Below are 22,496 nucleotides of genomic sequence, written 5' to 3'. Positions count from 1 at the left end.
CTATTTCTGCTTCCTTCCCCCATTCACATTCTAGTCTGTAAAATGCAATCCCACATGAGAAATTCATATATTCCATGAGTGTGGCAAGGACATTATGGAGACCAGGCAGCATGTTTGCATATTCTCATAACCATAAACATGTATTTTTTTCCATTTGTGCCATGATGTTCTCCATTCATATTCTAAGTGGCAGAAGCCTTTAGCTGTGATTGGGCCCAGTCCCCAGTGGACAAGAACTGAGTGTATCACGTGGCATTTATTAATCTAAAAAAGTTGTTTTTCAAAACATATCTAAAAACGTATGGGAGTTACACGAAGCAAAGCAATTGCAAGTTCATTTGTTATTTCAACAAGCTCATTTCTTATGATTTCAGTTGCATAATAGATATGGAACCATTTGCAGGTTGTTTGTTGTCATATATTTTTCATTTGATTCCTTGGGATAGAGAAACGGAAGACACAAACGTACCATCCCCTTGGAGGAATGGATGATGTTACACAACCCATAGGGTTTTTCCCTTCTCATTCTTTTGTCAGATGGCTGCACTATGCTTTTCAAGCAGTAATTTAGAAGCTGTCAGTTCTGAAGTGGTCACCGGGGATGAAGCAATCATTTGCTGTGCTTTTGGTGTTTGGGGTTCCTGACTGGCAAAGGTGTAAGTTTGTATCCAGCAAAGCATTTGCAGGGTTGGGGAATCACTGGGTGATGTCAAGCATGAAAGGTTTTCATCAGCTTCCCCAGTAATCTTTTACCAACAGTTGCCTACAATGGCCCATTACTTTAATTACTCCTACAATGGATTTATGAAGTGTTATCTATAGGCAAGATATTTATTCTAGAACAGTGCAATATCTGCATTTCTCCAAAGCACATTGTCTGCTACAGCAATGCTCTCTAAGGAAGGACAATATAAGACATAGTTGGTGCTTGTTGGTTTTAGTTTTATTTTGTCTTATGCTTTTAGTTTATTTGTACTATCTCCAACCTTTTTCATGTTGAATAGTGTGAATAAGTTTGCAAGCTCAGGTCTAAGCTATGGTTGATGGGTTGCTTTTCTTCACGCAACAAAATGTTCATAGAATCATGCAATGGTTTGGTTGGGAAGGGGCGTAAAAGCCCCATCCAGTTCCATCCCCTGTGTCATGGGCAGGGACACCTCCCACTGGATCAGGTTGCTCCAAGCCCCATCCAACCTGGCCTTGAACACCTCCAGGGATGGGGCAGCCACCACTTACTTCTCTGGGCAACCTGGGCAAGGGCCTCCCCACCCTCACAGGAAAACATTTCTCCCTAAGATCTCATCTCAATCTCCTCTCTTCCAGCCTAAACCCATTCCTCCTCATCCTATCCCTGCACTCCCTGATCAAGAGTGCCTTCCTATCTTTCCTGGAGCCCCTTTCAGTATTAGAAGCTGCTCTAAGGTCTCTCTGGAGCCTTCTCTTCTCCAAGCTGAACAACCCTGACTCTCCCAGTCCGAGCTCATACGGGATGTGCTCCAGCCCTCAGATCATCTCTGTGGCCTCCTCCGAACTCCCTCCAACAGATCCATGTCCTTCCTGTGCTCAGGGCTTCAGAACTGGATGCAGCCTCTAGGTGGTATCCAACAGAAGCAGACTAGAGGGGCAGAATCCCCTGCCTTGCCCTGCTGATCACACTTATCTGGATGGAGCCCAGGGCATGGTTGTCTTTCTGGGCTGATACCTTTTCTACCTGGTGCGATCCTGCTCATGAGAGTGTCATGAGGGAATAAATAAATAAATGTGCATTTTAAACAATTAGAGATATGGTTGAGTTGGTAACTGTGAAAAGGATGATGCCACTGCTGATGCTGGGCATCTGTGGGTCTCAGGTCCCAAAAGTTTTGCAAAGGGGGATGATGCAGATAGCTTGTGAGGATCTGGCTGTGGCCAAGCTGTATTTTCATGTGTTTATCTATATGACTAAAAAGAAACTGTACAAAGATATGTGATACGTGTATTATAACCTTAAAATCCTTAGTTCAGTTATTGCCATTAACTTTAATTTAAAATAATTCAGGGCAATATGATGGATTCAGTGGCTTATTAATTATATTGTCTGCACCAAGAAAGAACTCAGGACGTCAGACTTATTAAATAGATAGGGAGTGAGAGAAACTTACCCTGGGCTGGTTCTGAAATGGGAATTGAGTGGGTTACATCTTGGTAGATGATATTTGCAGGTGGAGAGATGAAAGCTTTCCTCATCTGACTCTCCATTGCCTTTGCCCCAGAGCTGGTGGGGATGTCTGGGTGAACCAAAGTAGGAGTGTGGGGTACAGGCACAAACACATCCATGAGGCTGTGTCTGTGTTAGGAATGGCAAATCCTGCTGCTCCGGCTTCTTTAATAACTGCAGAATAACCACACGATGAGTTGAAGTGGAAGTATGCATTCTTCCCTGAAGAAACTCTAGTTAGTTGGATTTTGTGTAGGAGGGATGTAATTATGACCTTATATGCGAATCCAGGCAGGATTGTTTTTCCTCTCTCAATTGCACCTCTCAGAAAAATGAGAATAGGATAAAAAGGTAAATTAACAGTTTGTAACCTGGTTTATAGTGGTTGGATTTCTGTAAATGCTCTGGGTGTGGGGGTTTTCTACGCACAGAAGAGCCTTACGTGCATTGTTCCTGTCTGACATGGGTTGCTGTAGGCAGTAATGTTGAGTTGACAATGCAATGGCTTTTGCTAGGAATACCTGGTCAAAAATATTTATTGCAAGGTCTATGATGGCTTCTTTTAAAAAGACTAAATGTGAAAAAGAAAAACAGAAGCTTGATATATCACATTCTCACCAGCCCATCTGACACACTGTTGAGTCAAGTTTTCTGGGAGGCATCCCATGTTTCATTACCTTGCACTCTCCAGAGCCACGTTTGAGATGGTTCAGATGTTTCACTGCCTTTTTATTTATTTTTAAAGGATGTAAAAAATCCCTTGTTTTTCACTTATTTCTTTTCCTTTTAGAAGAGTGTCAGAAATACCATATTTCCCATACGCGCTCGAGGCCTGTGTCCCGGGGTGGCCTGTCATCTCTCTGTGTCGCCTCTGTTGGCTGTGCTGCAGCTGACATGATGTACTTCAGTAACTCCAGTGATTTAAGGCACGAAGAACCATCCATTAGAAGGGAGCTCAGCTACCAGGGTTAGCATTTTAAGTCAGACTTAGAATCGGACCGAAACCAAACCAGAGCTTGAAAACAGCTGAAGGAAAGTATGGGACATACATGCCCAAACAGCAGGTGTTGTGGAGCAGCAAACAAACTTGCAACCCAGATCTTGAAAAGTTGTCCGGAGGGTCCTGTTTCACTACTTCACGGATGAACATATAAACCATAGAGAACAGCAGCTGTGCAAAGAAAAATAACAACCTGTTAATCAGTTAACCTGTTGGCACTAAATAGTCATGAAAGTCCAGTGCTTGGGTATCGTAACTACAGTGTAACATGAAATATCCCCCTGTGGCAACATAAAATTCCTCCCATCTATAAGAAGGTCATAGGGGAGAACTTTCTTGATCTTCTAATGATATCGAGTATCATTATTATTATTTTTTAATCCTAATCCAGACGCAGATGTATGCTCTTATATTACCTAGGCATCTATCTCTACATAGCTGAATTAGTTCTTAAGAGTGTGGTTTCCATTTATATATAATATTTCTATATATAGCTGGATCTTTATGACAACAGAACATGCAGTTTAAAACATTCTTACAAAGCCATTATCGACAAATGCATCATTTCTTCTGCCCTGGAAGAACGCAGGCTTCTTAGTGATGCTTACAACAAAAGTACTCTGAAAGGAATGCATTTCACAATTGCCTCATTGCTGATACTTTCATTTTTGTTTTCTTATGTACGATATCACATTCGTAAAACTAACCCTGAATATTTGTGGAAATTAATGTAACTGCCTTTGAGCTTGGATTCACTTGTTTCTTCTCTTTCTTTTTACCCTGAAATCTACTCTTCAGTGCAAAATTTGCATGACAACAGCAGAGAAGAGTGGGAGAGTAAGAATGCTTTTGGACTGATGTCCCTAACTTGATCATTTCCAGGGCTCTGGCAAAAGGGATGGCCCAGGCTGATGAGTGAGTAATTGCATCAGCAGAGAAATCACAGCTTTGATAGAACTGGAAGCGCCCTGAGATCTTTTGCCCTGAGATCTCTTGCTGGAGTTATGACATGTGAATATCATCTCTGTCCCACTTTGCTTGCCCCACTCTGTAAGGCTCTTGAGTTACAAAGCAATGAAGCAGCAACAGAGACTTGGAATCACTTCTTTCAAATGATACAAAACTAATCTTTAAATCTGTGGGGATTTTTTTTTATGTTTTATCTGTTAAATTCATGTCACAGTGGAACTGAGGAAGAAAAAAAGCGAGATGTTTATCAGAATTGTGTGATATTAACTTCCATTACTTCACAACCCGCTGTGAGCAGAAATGCTTGAGTGTAAAAGCAAACAAATCCCTGCCAAGAGGGAAGGTTTTCCAAATACGTGGGGTGGGACGGTATCAAGAAAAAGTGCCCATTTGGAGGGGCGGAAACTGTGTGAAGGCTGCGTTGTAATGAAAGGCTATTTTTCTGCAAGTCACTTTGTACAAAATGAAATATCATCTTTCTGGGGTTAATGTGCAAAAAAACCAAACTCTGATTCTTTTCCTGTCCAGTTGAAGATTGGTATTTTTATCAAGTCAGCATGTTCTGGAAAGCACAAGGACCTTATAGTCACAAGTACCAAGCACCTCTTGTCTGTAACATCTTTAAATTAATTGTAAGTATTCAGGACTATTGAAAGCAGCGACCTTGTTCCTCCAGGAAGCAATATGAAGCATTGCTATGTCTGCTTGAAGAGAGCCCACCTGGCATATACATACAGATAGGTCTCATATAGATATATCTGTATATACTCGTTGGAAATCATTGAATCATGGAATGGTTTGGATTGGAAGGGACCTCAAAGCCCATCCATTTCCACCCCCTGCCATGGGCAGGGACACCTCCCACTGGATCAGGGGCTCCAAGCCCCATCCAACCTGGCCTTGAACCCCTCCAGGGATGGGGCAGCCACCACTGCTCTGGGCAACCTGGGCCCGGGCCTCTAAGGAAAACATATCCTCACAGGAGAACATTTCTTCCTCAGATCTCATCTCAGTCTCCCCTCTTTCAGCTTAAAACCATTCCCTCCTTGTCCTATCCCTACACTCCCTGATCAAGAGCCCCTCCCCAGCTTTCCTGTCGGTTCAAATGTTGAAATACCTGCAGCTGGGCAAACGCAGTTGCGGGTCTTAGGACTTTTGTGTCAGGCCTGGAGACTTCTTCCTTCTTAAGGTAGGATCTGTGGTTAAAATTGGAGGAGGAGAGGAGAGGAGAGGAGAGGAGAGGAGAGGAGAGGAGAGGAGAGGAGAGGAGAGGAGAGGAGAGGAGAGGAGAGGAGAGGAGAGGAGAGGAGAGGAGAGGAGAGGAGAGGAGAGGAGAGGAGAGGAGAGGAGAGGAGAGGAGAGGAGAGGAGAGGAGAGGAGAGGAGAGGAGAGGAGAGGAGAGGAGAGGAGAGGAGAGGAGAGGAGAGGAGAGGAGAGGAGAGGAGAGGAGAGGAGAGGAGAGGAGAGGAGAGGAGAGGAGAGGAGAGGAGAGGAGAGGAGAGGAGAGGAGAGGAGAGGAGAGGAGAGGAGAGGAGAGGAGAGGAGAGGAGAGGAGAGGAGAGGAGAGGAGAGGAGAGGAGAGGAGAGGAGAGGAGAGGAGAGGAGAGGAGAGGAGAGGAGAGGAGAGGAGAGGAGAGGAGAGGAGAGGAGAGGAGAGGAGAGGAGAGGAGAGGAGAGGAGAGGAGAGGAGAGGAGAGGAGAGGAGAGGAGAGGAGAGGAGAGGAGAGGAGAGGAGAGGAGAGGAGAGGAGAGGAGAGGAGAGGAGAGGAGAGGAGAGGAGAGGATAAGCGAAAACTTCAGCCCTGTTTTACACTGCACAGAAGACAATATTAACTGTGAAGATGGAGGAGTGAAATTTTTAACCTTTTAATAACAGAAAAAAGCAGTGTGGGCCTTCACATTATCCATTTAAGTCAGGAGATCTTGGAAATTGTATTCTAAAATATACTCTTTAATACTGAAAGGAAAAGATAAAAATTGGTGCAAGAAAGGTAATAAAGAATGCTGCTTAAAAATGTATTGTGTTATACTTCCATGTAAATGTTACCATGGAAAATCTTTGAGAGAGGTAGCCTGCCCTTTAAACTTTAGGCATTTATGGCCTTAATTATGCTTTTCACCAAGATTTTGCATATTTAATATTTCCTTTTAGAGCTTTCAAGAGTCTCAATTATTAATTCCACTGAGGATTTATAGGTCCTCTGAATATCCCTTAAGTAGAAAGATTGTAGACTCATCAAATACTTTTTTCTTCCTTTAAATTTTTACGATTTCTGTATCAAATGGGCAACTGAAATTTTAGAGTTAAAAGCAGAATATTTATCACTTTCAGGTTCTCTCTCCCTTTCCAAACAGAAGCAATTCCTCCATGATCTGCACTGAAATGTCTGTCTTCAGGTGTGGGTACAGGTTGCAGAGATATGATCTCTAATCCAAAAGAACAAGTACTTATTTTTCATATTGCAAGGCCAAAACAATAGCATCTCACCTAAAGATGCTATTTATAGAGTGAACTGCCTGAAGTGGAGAACAGTGTTAACCAGAAGCCTATGAATAAGTCATGGAGCCTAATTTTCCGTTATTACAGCCATTGTTTAAAAATGGATGTCTACCCAGGACTTGGTAATGATTTTGTATTACTTAAAAAAACTTTTACAATTCTTTTTTTCCCCCTCAGTTATTTCATTACTTCTTCATTAACTTTGCTCTCCTACCGTGTTTGTAGGGCTTCTGAAAATCAATTGGCAAAAAAAAAAGTGTATATTTTTATATACATATATATATTTAAACCGCCCTTGAGACTATCAGTGCTTTAGATATTTTTATGATTTTTCTTCAAATGCTTTCACCATGTTATGCTTTGGCATCCATAGCAAAACCCATTAGCTGTGACAGGTTAAGATGCCTCTGCAGACTTCACCACAAAGGAACTGAGTCAGTGCCAACCATTATTCCTTACGCCGTGCCACACCATCTCTCAGAAGAAAGCCGAATCTATAACTCTGCTCTTAACTTTTGAGTCCTGGGGGGTAGCTACTACTATGAAGAATGTTCTCAGTTGCTCGGCATGGTTTAGTGTTTGATAGGAATGGTTGGACTCAATGATCCGGTGAGTCTCTTCCAACCTGGTGATTCTATGTTTCTATGATTCTATTTTTCAGTCCTGGTTATACCATGTTTTTGGTTCATTAAACCACAGGCAACAAGGATACTCTTCAGCCACTCGGTAAATCTTTTATCTGCAGTGCATGTGTAGTTATAGATCTAGTGAGTGCTTGGAGTTGAAAGACACAATATGCTAACTAAATTAAATTTCACCCACTGTGGAAGCCCCACAAACAATATGAGCCAACCAGTACCTTCTACATGTTTGTACTACTCACCAAGTAGCTAATCAACTCCAGCATTTATAAGGGGGGCTCAGACTTATCTGACCTCTTGCAAGATGTTGCCATGTGATGTGTGGTGGGAATCATATCCAATATCAGAAGATCCTTCATGAGAACTATGGATGAACCACATCCATTAGTGTCACTGAAAATGAACCTCACACATCCACAGGATTTTTTCATGTGCAGGTGGGGAGGCCCTGGCTCAGGCTGCCCAGAGCAGTGGTGGCTGCATCATCCCTGGAGGGATTCAAGGCCAGGATGGATGGGGCTTGGAGCCCCTAATCCAGTGGGAGGTGTCCCTGCCCATGGGAGGGGGATGGTAATGGGTGATCTTTAAGGTCCCTCCCAACCCAAACCGTTCTGTAATTCTATGATCCTCATGATGGAGATGTCATAAAAAGGTGTGGATTATGAACTGATGTAATGAATCCCCAGAAACCCCTCTGTTTAAAGATATATCACATATTCTTGTGTTAGGGGCTGTGTTTGTCAGTATGTTTTGATGCATGCAGAGAGTAGCAATGATTAATTGTAATTGCATAATTGGACTTGGAAATTAATAGCTACTTCATAATTCCCACACTGAGGGCTCCACTCAGATGAAGTTTTGGTTGAAAACACCAGTAAGCAGACTATATGCAACATTGCTTAGGTAGGAAAATGCATGTATTGGAAATGTAGGAAGTAAGTTTTGGTATTTCTGATACAAAGGGAGCAGGTTACCTTAATGCTGTCCCCCTCCTGCAATTCCGGCTTGCTACTTCATGATTTTTTGCATGTAATGGAGTTTTCTGCTGCTCTGTTATTTTGGTTCTCCGTGAAAGATCTTCCAATATAAGGCCAATATTTCCTTATGAATTTGAGGGTGGATAATCTGGTTTCCATTGAAGAACTGACTGCAAACAAAAGCAATAGCATGGCTGGCAAGATAATACCTGTCCTTTCGGTAGGGTTTCTTCCTTATAAATCACAAATAGCTTGAAAAAGGTATGTGACTCTTGTCCTCACTTTAAAGAGGAGACAGATGAAGCATAGGAAAGCTAAGTTATTCCAGGTGAAACAGAGACAGGATTAGAAATAGAACAAGTTCAGGCAGAACCCCAATTTGGTTCCCTGACCCATTGGACCATCATTTTTTCTCAGGCTTCTTTTTTGAATGCTTCTTCTCAAAGGATTTTTGAAAACTTCCTGGCTGTGAATATTGATTTTGAGAGTGAATGATCACAGAGGCTTGGTTCACATCTGTGTGGTTCCTTCTTGTAGTGTATGTGTTTGCAGAGGTCTTTACACATTGCTGCTGCTACTCTTGCTCTTCTGCAAAGCGCTTTTGTTTGGAAATTCATCATGGTTCCATCCCGCTCTGGTTGCTTATGCCCATGGAAGTGCCAGCTATGCTGAAAAGATGCGATCTCAATCAGGTCTAGAAAGCACGAAACATGCCACTTTTTTTTCTAGTGTGCTCCATTCCCTGAATAACAAGGAAAGCTAATTAACATGAGATGGCAAATGAGTTGCGGTATCTGACTGTTCAGCGATGTCGAGTCCTCTTTAGCATTCTCTTTGCTTCCATCCACCACAATAAATTCAGATTAGGTATTGAAACATCCATTTGAAAAAATATCTTTACTTTTAGTGTTGCATAACTTATGTTCTGACACATCGTGTAAGATTCTGATCCAAGACACCCCAGAAAACACTACAGAAATAGAATAACAACAGGAATTCATCTGTGATATCACTTGTCCAATCTGAAATTTTGACAAATATGCAATAGATCAGATCTCCACTTTTGAGAAGGTAATTTTTAATTATCCATCTTACTGGTATGATTAACTGCCTTCACAACTCTAATTCTATCATCTTCACATTGCTAAAAATCCTGTTGATTTTAATTCCATTTTTCAAGTCCAACAGTGCTTCGTTACTTGCCATAAAGGGATTATTTAGTACCTTTAAAATTATATTGCTGGTATGAAGTTCCTGGATGTTGGCCCTGGAATTTTCAGATGGACAAGCCAAGCTAAAATTCATTACCATTTTAAGAATTACTAAGTTTTACCAAAATTTTAAAATGCTACTCTTTTAAAAAAAAAGACCTTATTTTTTGTATTTTGTAGATATGGCTCTCACCCAAGCCTGATAAATATCTATAAAGAAAGGGGAAGCTGTGCTAGAATGAGGAGGAATGAAAAATTGTTTCCACAGACATCTGTAAAGCTGAGACTCTCAGGAGATGGATACTTGGACTTTCCAAATGAGTATCATGAACAATCATTACACAGAAATGACATCTATTGTCTTGTTCTTGAACCGCTGTATCGTTATTTCAACAAGACTTTTATTCTTAGAAGTTCCCGCGTCAAACAGTGGCTCAGGCGATGTGGGCTTCCAGCGATCTTCTCTCATTTTCGTGCTCAAATCAAATGATTGTTCTGCTTTACTTCAGTGCGTGTAGCACAGCCAACCCCTCTAAGAGACCAATGTGGTTTATCTTCTTCTCCATATAACAATCGATGGAGCAGCCAGAGTCTGTGACAGTTGTTCCCATTCATCTCCTTCGAGGACAGAGAGATTGAACACTGCACCTACAAGATCTTTTGTTACAACTGGAGGTGGTAAAGTGAAAAAAAAAAAAAGTGCTTCAGAGCTCTGGGTAAATTTCTGGGCAGAAAAGGTTACATTAAAAAATTTTAAATTGTAGAAAAATTATCCAGCAATCACTGAGAAAAGAGAAAAAGATCAATCCAAGAGGGACATTTCTTTAATATCTGAGAGAAGCTGAACTCCAAAAGTGGTTCAGGGGAACTTGATCGCTTGGGATCTGTAAAATTCTACTGCTTGGGCATTGCTTCCCTGAGGTGATTTCCTCTAAGATGTTCTTCAGTGCCTCACCCCTAGCAAATTATGCCACTTCTCTACTTTTTTTATCGCTTCGGTTTCTGACTCCAGGCTCAGGTTGGTGGTTCAGTTTTCAGTGGAGCCTCACAAGCAATTTAGTCAGCTCAGCTGAGACAAGAGTGTGCTGTGGAGAGGGTGCACCCAAGCTCAAGACTAACTTCAACCACAAAAATAAATGAACCATGAGGTTCCTCAGGAGGGTTTGACACTGGTGGCCCAGATGCATCTGAGTTATAGGTTAGGGCTTTGTTGGAGAAGGCTGCCGAGTGGGGAAGGTTTTGTGATGGGCTACAGGATATCAACTAGGGAGCAGGTAGGGCAGCCAGCTTGGCTAGTTGTACATCAGCATGGACATATACTGTGACTTTAGGTGCTCTCATTCTGGCCTGGCCTAGGAAAACATGGACTCAGCTTAATTAACCGCATCTATGATTACAGATCCAAAATAGACAGAAGAAGCATAGCATGCATCCTATGAATTATTGGGAGATTGATTAATTATTTTTCATAAAATGTGAGGATACTTTTTGATTAGAAACTTTTTTTGATCCTAGCATTTTTCATTTAAAGTTAATGTTTAAAATGTGTTAAATAATTGAAAAAAGAAGAAGAAAGGACATGCTTAAGCAGATTCTGCTGACAGTGCACTGAGTCAGGAGGCACAGCCAGCGCTATGGCTCGAATGCAGATGATGCGTGCAGGCTTCAGTCACACTTGGTCCGTGAGTCCTTAAAAATATTGAGTCCATTTCAGCTCAGCTGAGCTATCTAAAAGTTTACAAGGTGCGAAGTGTTTCTCCCAATGTATGAGTGGAGAATTACGCTTGAAGATAAAAGTGGCTCCTTTAAGCCTGGCTGCCTATCCGGAGCAATGCTCTGGAAATGAATAACACAGCGGGATAGCTGGGAGCGCAGCCACCTTCAGAGCAAGCGGAGTGAGGGGAGCAGTGCTGCCCCATCACATATTTCAGCGACAGCACAGTTGAATCTACAGCCTGATAGCTAGTGGTCCAAATGTCCTGTTGTGAGCAGCACTTGGCTGCAGCAGTTAGTCACTGGTCTGTGTGAGAGCAGAGCATCCGCTCTGATTCTGCTCACTGTGCCTCATACTGTATTTGTTCAAGTTGTTTCATAGAATCATAGAATCATTTGGCTAGAAAAGACTTTTGAGGTCATTGAGTCCAACTGTACCTGTCCACTGTTGAACCAAATTCCTGAGCACCTCATCTACCCATCTTCTAAGCAGTTTCGGGAATGGAGACTCCATCACCTCCCTGGACAGCCTCTGCCACGGCCTGACTACCCTTTCTGTGAAGAAATTTTTCCCTTCAGTTTGGAATCTGGTCAGCCACAAGGACTCTGCCATCCTCTGCTGCTAAGGGTAATCCTTATTTTCTATCAGAGCAGCTGCACTGAGCAGAGGCTTCCTCTGTTTGAGAGATGTTGGCAGGGCTTTCGGTGGGGGCATTTCTGCTTTCCACCACTCACTCAAGTGCAGCAGAGGTGAATGGTTATCTTTGTTTTCCACATAGTCCAGGCTTCTGGAAAAAAAATCAGTGGGGAAACCAAGTTGGCTACTTTCATTCAGTGCCATCTGTGCTTAATACTTTGTTAAAGCTGGGCCCTAGCTGTGTCGGTCTCTCCCAAAAGTCGGTATTCATAGAATCATAGAATAACCAGGTTGGAAGAGACCCACCAGATCATCGAGTCCAACCATTCCTATCAAACACTAAACCATGTCCCTCAGCACCTCGTCCACCCGTCCCTTAAACACCTCCAGGGAAGGTGAATCAACAACTTCCCTGGGCAGCCTCTGCCACTGCCCAATGACCCTTTCTGTGAAAAATTTTTTCCTAGTGTCCAGCCTAAATCTCCCCTGGCGGAGCTTGAGGCCATTCCCTCTTGTCCTGTCCCCTGTCACTTGGGAGAAGAGGCCAGCACCCTCCTCTCTACAACCTCCTTTCAGGTAGTTATAGAGAGCAATGAGGTCTCCCCTCAGCCTCCTCTTCTCCAGGCTAAACAACCCCAGCTCTCCAGCCCCCTCACCAGCTTTGTTGCTCTTCTCTGGACTCTCTCCAGAGCCTCAACATCCTTCTTGTGGTGAGGGGCCCAGAACTGAACACAGGATTCGAGGAGCGGTGTCACCAGTGCTGAGTACAGAGGGAGAATAACTTCCCTGGACCTGCTGGTCACACTGTTTCTGATCCAAGCCAAGATGCCATTGGCCTTCTTGGCCACCTGGGCCACTGCTGGCTCATGTTCAGTCGGTTGTCAACCAACACCCCCAGGTCCCTCTCCTCCAGGCAGCTTCTCCTAGTCTGTAGCACTGCATAGGGTTGTTGTGCCCCAAGTGCAGGACCCGGCATTTGGCCTTGTTAAACCTCCTGCCATTGGGCTCTGCCCAGCGGTCCAGCCTGTTCAGATCCCTTTGCAGAGCCTCTCTACCCTCCAGCAGATCAACATTTTCACCCAGCTTAGTGTCATCCACAAACTTGCTAAGGGTGCACTCGATGCCTTCATCCAGGTCATTGATAAAGACATTGAACAGGGCTGGACCCAGCACTGAGCCCTGGGGAACCCCACTTGTCACTGGCCTCCAGCTGGAGTTAACTCCATTTCCCACCACTCTCTGGGCCCTCCAGCCAACCAGTTTTCCACCCAGGAGAGTGAGCGCCTGTCCAGGCCAGAGGTGACAGTTTCTCAAGCATTCTCAAGTATTGGGACCGGTGTTGTTTAATATCTTTGTTGCAGACATGGACAGTGGGATTGAGGGCACCTTCAGCAAGTTTGATGATGACACCAAGCTGTGTGGCACTCTCAATGTGCTGCCATCCAGAGGGTGGGCTAGAGAAGTGGGGCTGCACAACCCTCATGATGTTCAACAAGCCAAGGGCAAGGTCCTGTGCCTGGGTTGGGGCAATTCCAAGCAAAGTTATAGACTGGGTGGAGAATGGATTGGGAGCAGCCCTGAGGAGAAGGGCTCGGGGTGCTGGGAGATGAGAAGCTCAACATGAGCCGGCAACGTGCGCTCACGGCCCAGAAACCAACAGTGTCCTGGGCTGCATCCAAAGCAGCGGGACCAGCAGGGTGAAGGAGGGGATTCTGCCCCTCTGCTCCACTCTGGAGCCCTGTGTCCAATTCTGGAGTCCCCAGCACAGGAAGGACATGGAGCTGCTGAAGCAATGCAGAGGAGGCCGCAAAGATGATCTGAGGGCTGGAGCACCTCCTGTACAAGGACAAGATGACAGAGTTGGGGTTATTAATTGTGGAGAAGAGAAGGCTGTGAGGAAACCTTAGAGCAGCTTCCAGACTGAAAGGGGCTCCAGGAAAGCTGGGGAGGGTCTCTTGATCAGGGAGTGCAGGGATAGGATGTGAGGAAATGGTTTCCAGCTGAAAGATGGGGGATTGAGATGAGATTTTAGGAAGAAATGTTTTGCTGTAAGGGTGGGGAGGCCCTGGCCCAGGTTGCCCAGAGATGTCATAGCTGCCCCATCCCTGGAGGTGTTCAAGGCCAGGTTGGATGGGGCTTGGAGCCCCTGATCCAGTGGGAGGTGTCCCTGCCCATGGCGGGGGGTGGTTTCAACTGCATGATTTTAAGGTCCTTTCTGACCCAAACCATTCCATGATTCTGATTCTGACTTTATCTAAACACAGGTGAAGACGGAAAGACCTCAGGATCATCTCTTTTTGGCATCTTTCTGCCTCCTTATTATGTTCTTCCCTTTTTGTGCAGTATTCATTTTCTCTTTGTGCTCCCTTTTTGAGAAAGCATCTCATTGCTTCAACAAAAGGAATTTGCAATGTTTAACAAAACATTTCCCTGAGAGGCACAATAGGCAGTGCTGGGGTATTTTTATTCCCAGATTTCACGGGTTCTGATATGCTAGACTTGTCAGTACAAAATCACTCCAGGACATGACACCACACATTCATGCATGAAATTAGTTGCATTTAAATAATAATAATAAAAAAAGGATGTATTTTGAGCACCATCTAATAAAAATGGGTGAGAAAAAGTGGAATATAGTGTGATCCATGTCCAGGTTTTCTATTTAAATATGAAGTATCTGACTGGCCTGCTGGCCATAAAAGACTGTGAGCAGAGAAAAGGAGTCATTTGGCTACACTTAATCCATACCCTGGAAACAATCAAGAATTGTTCCCCACAGTATATTTTGTAGTATTTTTGTCTTGTGATCGAGGGTAAGCTGCAGTCATGAGATAACTGGGTGCAAGTTCAATTCATATGCTAACTCTTATTCCCAGAAGAGTACTGTGGAGACATTATATGAAATCTTTCTCCTCTGGCTCTGCCTCTAAGCATTATTACCAGGGTTTGGAGAGATGTATGTGTAGCTGCCTTCTGCTGGAGTGAAATCCCTGTCTGAGGCTCACATAGTGAAGTCGGAAGAAAGAAAAAGTCCAAGAAATGCCTTCTTCTACTTTCCTTTGTTATCTAAAAATTAATAATGCTTTCTACTAAACAAAACTTCATTCAAAATTCCCCAAATACTTTGCAAGTCCCAGTGCCAGAGGCAGGTACTCTTCATTCAAGTGCACTAATCGCTCATGAAGTTATTAAATGTACTTCAGTTATTTTCTATTTTTAACTATTCTTTAAAGCAATTAATTACAAATGTGCTAAATAGGATTTTTAATTAATGAATCCTCAGTGTTTTCTAAAGTTAAAAATAATTGCTTCAATCAAAACTAAAATTCCTATATAGGAAAAACAAATGGAAGGATCTATTTTAGTCCTGAACGCCATCTCTCAGACAGCACATGATGGCTCTCCTGTTTATATGATTGTAGAAGATAGCTGTGACTGCAAGCCTGAATGCAACTCTTTTTTGCATAGTTTTGTCTGTGTTTAGAATGGTTTCCTTTTCATTGGCTGCGTGATCTGTTATCTGTCTTCATTATTCTTTAAAAGCTTGCCTCGCCCATCGGGACAAAATGCAGCCTCATCTGAGCCCGTGCAGTCAGCTGATAGAATCCCTTTTGCAGTTTAGGTATAAACTTCCTTCCACGTGTGACCTTTCCTTCTTGAGCGTGGAAGTTTATTGACTATTTCCTACAGGCAGTTGCTCACGGGGCCGCCTTTTCACCGATCAATCCGTATCATTTTTCAGAGAACCAGAGCGTGCTGGTGTTGTGATTGATTTACATGTTATTTATCTCTTTCTGCCCAGTTTAAATTGGTCAGCCTGATCCTATTCACATGATAAAAACCATAATGTCTCAAATTACTTACTCAATAAACTGTGGGTTTGTCTATTATTAGCGATCATTAGTGTTATAATACAGCATGGAAATTTAGAGCAAATTAACTACATATGCAAATGGCTGGGCTCATCTGCAGTTAATCATAAGCACTCTGTTCAAGTGGGCAGAGGGTTTTGCAAGAGTATTTCCAGGAAGAATTTTTGGGAGGAGAGCTAAATATCCTTGGGTTGCTATTTTTTTTCTCCGTGCCACAATCTCGCTCCCCCAACTAAACGTTTATCTGAGCCACAGTTGATGACTGAGAGTACAAAAGAGAATTATAGCTCAAATTAAAACAGCTTTTCACGCTGCCAGTTCCAAGGCCCCAAATTTTTATGTCCATAAATAATGAATGGAAGTTCCATGTTGATACAACCCACACAGCCTCCCTGGCAGATTTGACAAGGTTTCTGGTTCAATCGTTCCCCTGTAATAAAGGCTATTGGAGCCCTGCACCAGAACGCTGTGGTAGGATGTACAGCCGTGCGTGTTATCAGATGATGACACACACACTGAGCACCGTGAGTTATCACTTCCAGTCACTATTATTTCCTATGAAAATAATAGCTTCCAGTCACCGTGGGCTGCTCTGAGATTGCATTCATACTGATGTAGATTAAAAGTGAAGGGATTTCCTGATAATTACTGATCTGTCTGGCACAAAAAGGCACAGATGGAGGGGGTTTAATGTAAAAAAAAATCATTAGAAAACAGTCCTAGCTTTCTGCAGTTTGAAATACCCACTCCTCCTCCTTAAATTCCTTTGCAAGCTTCAGCTGCGATTTGGTGGCTGGGGCTGGCTGGTCATCCTGGAGACCCTTAAAAATACAGCAAAGGTGCAACATCAATACATGTCAATTCTGACAGCTCACTCCCATGGTCTGAAAACAGTGGCTTAGTGGCTCCTGGGATGCTTCCATAGCTGGTAGCCATGGCTGGGGCCATGGAACTGGCAGGTCTGTCCTTGGATCATGGGACTTCGAAGGCTGTGATTGCCACTAAGCCAGGTTCTAAAGAGACTGGCCTGTTTTATTGTTCTTTGCATATTGCTAATGAGGTGAATGAGTCTGCTCAGGAAAAACCAAGCCCTGGACTTGCCAGAATTGCTGTGCACCCATGGCCTGCATGGAAGAAGCAAATGTGCTTTCTCATTTTAGTAACATCTGCTAGATATCATAGCAATGCAAGTGGAAGCAACCTCTCCGAAACCATTGAGGATGTTTCACATTCAGTGCTGTCAAGGGCTATTTTATGAGTTTCTAGTTAAACCTTCAGGCCTTGGAATCTACATGTATGAGCACTTAATCTGAGATAAAAGAAGTTCCAAAATGTTTTTTTTCTTCCCACATTTTTGATGCATCAGGGATAAGCATTTGGCTGGGCAGTAGAACTGTTCTGAAGCAGGTTAGGATGCAGCTACAGTGCTTGGCCAACTGGGCATCAGTCACACACCAACCAGCCCACTCGGATTCCTTTTGTTAGCAGAGGTCAGAGTTAGACTCAAACTCCTACTTTAGAAGGCACCAGGAGATGTTTTAACTACTCTGTCACCCCAAAGACAGATAATGTGTTAAAATATCATGTTCTATTACTATTTTTTTAAAATAGTTTCAAATCTTTTTCTGTGACATTTGGCTAGTGCAAGACAGCTTCTTCCATCCATCCATCCATCCATCCATAAGTACCTTTGGGATACTTCCTGGAAGTGCCAGGAGCTTGATTTCTCTTTCTCCCTACCATAACTGGCCACCTAAAGAAACTCGGAGGGAGAGACCATGCCCCTGCCAGGCATGATCATAGAATTGTAGAATAGAATGGTTTGGGTCAAAAGGGACCACAAATCCCTTCCAGTTCCACCCTCCTGCCATTGCCAAGGACACCTCCCACTGGATCAGGGGCTCCAAGCCCCATCCAAACTGGCCTGGAATCCCTCCAGGGATGGGGCAGCTATGACATCTCTGGGAAACCTGGGCCAGGGCCTCCCCACCCTCACAGGAAAACATTTCTCCCTAAGATCTCATCTCAATCTCCCCTCTTTCAGATGAAACCCATTCCCCTCGTCCTATCCCTGCACTCCCTGATCCAGAGCCCCTCCCCATCTTTCCTGGAGCTCCTTTCAGCACTGGAAGCTGCTCTAAGGTCTCCCTGGAGCCTTCTCTTCTCCAGGCTGAACAACCCTAACTCTCTCAGCCTGTCCTGGTGTGGGAGGTTCTCCAGCCCTTGGGTCATCTCTGTGTCCTCCTCTGGGCTCTCTCCAGCAGCTCCATGTCCTTCCTGTGCTGAGGACTCCAGAACCAAAGGACTTGCATTGCTGGCAGCAGCTTACCTCTGTGTGGTTCCTTCTGCTGTTGTGGAGCCATGTATGAAATATTTTGCTCTCAGTGGAATAGGGAGTGTGCTGATGGCAGAATACCAAGTCTGTTAGCTTTATCTCTGAGCTTCACACACACAAGTACTAACTTCACGTTTTACCCGCAGATGGAATTTCTTCTCCTGCAAACATCCTGCTGCACCAGGTTGTCCAGCTCTTGGCTGGTTGCTGGGTATGGGGCTGCAGTGGATGGGCAGGGGTGGCTGTTTGCCCCCTTTTCATTCTTTAATTTCCTTTGCTTATGCTTTGCAGGCAGCCGGACTGCTTGCTCTGTAAGGGAGATGGAAGTCCTCCGTCCGGTGCCCCACCGCCAGCCCCCACGCACATGCCAGTGCACCTGGATAACAGCTCTACCTGTTTACAAATTACCCCAATTTTCTGCTTGATTCAGCAGTAACTGCTTACCCTCCCCCGTGATGTAATTAGGCCTTCAGAGTTCACGTGTGCCTATTATGATCTCTCTTGTGTTTTGCCTTTTTTTTCTGTAGCCGTAATCATATATATATATGTATTAAAATTTCTTATCAATTGTTCAGCTAAATTATGCACAGTGGGCCATACTAGCCCTCCATTAACATAAAGTATGCTAAACAACGTGTTTTCTATCTGATAATTATGCTCTAAAGCACCAAGTGCTTATTCTAGTGAATTTACCTTCCTTCTAGTGTTTCTTATTTCTTCAAACTTTCAGCCGCCTTCATGGCAGGGCAAGTGCTCCTTCTGCTGTCAGCAAGCTACCCTAATTATCTTCTCTATTACAGACAGAACCTCCAGCTGCTTAGTAGTTGGCCACTTGGTGTTGAGATGAACTCTAATAGTCCATCCGAGATGATTGTCATGTAAAGCTCCTTTCATTGGTCAGAGCAAAATACTGCTTCCTAACTCCATCAAGGAGTTAATTGCATGATGCATATAGCATCACTGTGGAGAGAAGTGGCTTGAAAAGCCTGCCTTCCTGGGTTGCCGAGTGCCATTAGGAGCTCTGCTGGACTGACCTTACACCGAGCTGTTGTGTTGTCAGCCGTGCTCGCGGTTATGGCCAATGGGCAGCAAACGTTTCACAAAATCAAGGTGTATGAGTAAGCCTCTCCCAGCCTGTAACCCCCTGCTTCTTTGGCTCTTGCAAAGCAACTACCCTGCACTGCTGACTTAATGAGCTGGATAAGGATCCAGCTGCTTGAAAGCATGAAACAACAAACCTAGATGTTTTGACATGGATCTGTTGGAGCAAGTCTGGAGGAGGCTATAAAGCTGGTCCGAGGGCTGGAGCACCTTCCATACAAGGACAAGCTGAGAGAGCTGAGATTGTTCAGCCTGGAGAAGAGAAGACTCCAGGGACACCTTAGCTTAAAGGGGCTCCAGGAAGGCTGGGGAGGGGATCTTGATCAGGGAGCGCAGGGATAGGATGAGGGGCAATGATTTTAATCCGAAAGAGGGGGGATTGAGATGAGATCTTAGGAAGAAATGTTTTGCTGTCAGGGTGGGGAGGCCCTGGCCCAGGTTTCCCAGAGATGTCATAGCTGCCCCATCCCTGGAGGGGTTCAAGGACAGACTGGATGGGGCTTGGAGCCCTGGATCCAGTGGGAGGTGTCCCTGCCCATGGCAGGGGGTGGAACTGGAGGGGCTTTAAGATCCCTTCAAACCCAAACCATTCTATGCTTCCATGATTCTATGATAACAGAGATAAAGTCAAAGGAATGTTTCTAATAATCATTTTATAGAGTGTAATTCTGAAAATATTGACTTTTGTCTCCAGGTGTCACTGTGCATCCCAGACATGAATACCCTGTTTAGGATTTTCTGAAGGTAATTCGTTTATCTTACTGTGGGCCTTGTGTAATGAAGAAGTATGCTTTGATACGGTGCGGTCTGCTTTTAAGGCGTTACATAGCTTACGTGGCTAAAAATAGGCAAAGCAATTCTTTGGAAAACTGTTAAAAGCAAGGGGTTTCATTTTACCTTAGATAAGGGTGAGTAACAACCTTAAGAAACTAGAACAATATGTTCCTTTGCCCACAAGATCAAAACAGACATTATCTTCAAGATACAAACATTGTTGGGCTTTTTTTTCAGTAGTGAATGAGCTAATGGAAATATTATTCTTTAATAGTTTTTTTTTTCTACTCAGAACAAGACAATCTGACCATAGAGAGTGTCAGTGATGTTTAGGAGTACTCATTATCTTCTAGAAACCACCCTGCAGCACTGTCTCAGCAAAAACTTGGGATTGGAAAGTCTGTATTTTGGTTTTCCTTGTACTCCTCTGAGATTTCTTTATTCAGCAAGGAACAATCTTCAAAGAAGGGGAGTAGAGTTGTTTATAGTACACAATCTTGGACTTGTAATGAATATTCGTATGGTTTGAGAAGAGGAGAAAACAGTGCAGCACACTGGAAATTAGGGAGGTGATTCTGCCCCTTTGTAGGGAGGTGATTCTGCCCCTCTAGTCCTCTCTTGTGAGACCTCACCTGGAATGTTGTGTCCAGTTCCAGAATCCTCAACATAAGAAGGAGATGGAACTGTTGGAATGTGTCCAGAGGAGGCTACAAAGATGATCAGAGGGCTGAAGGACCTCCCATCTGAGGACAGGCTGAGAGAGTTGGGGTTGTTCAGCCTGGAGAAGAGAAGGCTCCGAGGAGATCTTATAGCGACCTTCCAGTTCCTGAAGGGGCTACAAGAAAGCTGGGGAGGGGCAGTTCACAGAGGCTTGTGGTGATAGGATGAGGGGCAATGGGGATAAACTGGAGAGGGGCAGATTGAGACTAGACATAAGGAGGGATTTCTTCATGGTGAGCGTGATAAGGCACTGGAACATGTTGCCCAGAGCAGTGGTGGCTGCCCCATCCCTGGAGGTGTTCAAGGCCAGCTTGGATGGGGCTTTTGGCAGCCTGATCTAGTGGAACACGGTTGGAACTGGATGATCTTTAAGGTCCCTTCCAACCCAAACTATTCTATGATTTTATGAAATTGCATGCACTTTCAGAAGAAAGAAATGGAGATCAGAAAGAAGCATCAGAAAGGCAACTAAGACCATCTTTTGATTTTCATAAGGAATTATTTCAGACCATTTCAGCAGTATTGGTGTAAGATTTATAATGAGGCTTTCTTGGACTTTTCATTTTCATACAGTTGACTGGAACATTTTTAGCTTTTCATAAATTTAGGTCAAGATTTAATTTTCCCTGGTTAGAACAAAAGCCGAGCTGTGCCAGCATAGCGGCAGTTGCAGAGGCAGGAGGCTAACTCGGCTACAAGCATGAGGAAATAATACGAGTGTCAATTCTGAATATTTAAAGTAGTGTCGGTGTGTGGATGCAGATCCAATTCATTTTCATAAAACTTTAGACTAATTAGTTTTCTAATTTGCCCAGTAAGGTAATGTAAATGTGTTGCCGCTGCTTGACTTTTTGCCTAATCCTTTGAGTGGATATTTAATCTTTTTTTATATATTAGAATTAAAGCAACTTGGAAGATATGAATAATTAATCTAATTATATGCCGATCACTTTAATTTCTTTAATGTTTTAGATAAAAAAAAAAGCAACTTTACAAATTGGTTTAGGTTGGAAAACCCTTTTAGAGGATTTTGTATTTCATCAGTAAGTGCAATTTAGAGGATACAAGCTCTGGAAGTGCAACATTAAGTTTACCGTTATGCAAATGGCACAGTTAATCCCGGAGCTCTGGTGACCAGATTCTCAAGGTGTGCTTCATGAATTCATAGCCTGAATTTAAGAAGTAAGATTTGCCAGTGAAGGAAAATGAGCAGTCAAAGAGCTTTAAAACGCTGAAGCCTAGCAAAAGGAAATGTTATACAGAACCAGTAATCTGCTTATCTACTGTGTGGGCTGAAGGACAACAAAAATGGAAGGAATGCAGTTGTGTTGTCTACTTGCACCAAGGACTGTATCTTGCGGGGTGGAGGACAGAAACCAAGTGTATTTGCAGTGATGCTTAGGTGTAACCCTAATTACATACAGGACGAAGATGAAGTTATTGGAGAACTCTCTAGTTTGCATACATCTGAGCATGACATGCATATGGAGTGCTGACTGCTTAACTTGTGGAAAATATAAACCCTGTGCAGATATCACAAGCGTAGGAGTTTGTATCTGTCCTATTATGGTTGGCTATTTTTGGTGACATCCACAATCACTTCAGATTCCTCGGTGTTCTGAAAAATTTCCATTTTTTCCCCTTTAATACGTGCATCATCCTCTGTTTGTAGAATTAGCATCTTAGAGCTAACTCCTTGCCTCTTTCCTTGCTTTCCTTGCCTGCTATTCCCTATTACATGACTTTGTCTTCTGTTGTTTTTTTTTTTTTTTATTGGTTTGCTAAGGGAAATGAAAGTACTCATCATTACAGTAGAATTAAAAATAGCTTCTAACAGCTTAGCTTGAGA

The 22,496-nt window shown here is 43.5% G+C and overlaps 1 protein-coding gene across 4 annotated transcripts in view; it reads left to right on the top strand.

Annotated features, from left to right (window-relative positions):
- The window catches only part of WWOX (WW domain containing oxidoreductase), a 546,141-nt gene that overhangs the window by 415,137 nt on the left and 108,508 nt on the right, over window positions 1-22,496 (top strand). Inside the window, exon 9 of one of the 4 annotated variants that reach the window (XM_069868330.1) lies at window positions 19,848-19,897. The exons of the other annotated variants lie outside the window; for them this stretch is intronic. Within the exon in view, the coding sequence (XP_069724431.1) occupies window positions 19,848-19,895 (48 nt within the window). The 3' untranslated portion in view covers window positions 19,896-19,897. The remainder of the gene's footprint in view (window positions 1-19,847; window positions 19,898-22,496) is intronic. 4 annotated transcript variants of the gene reach the window in all.

Source organism: Phaenicophaeus curvirostris, chromosome 14 (genome assembly GCF_032191515.1).
Source record: "Phaenicophaeus curvirostris isolate KB17595 chromosome 14, BPBGC_Pcur_1.0, whole genome shotgun sequence".
In the NCBI taxonomy this organism is placed as follows: Eukaryota; Metazoa; Chordata; class Aves; order Cuculiformes; family Cuculidae; genus Phaenicophaeus; species Phaenicophaeus curvirostris.
Note: the sequence above shows the minus strand (reverse complement) of the source record. Positions and strands in the feature narration are given on the sequence as shown.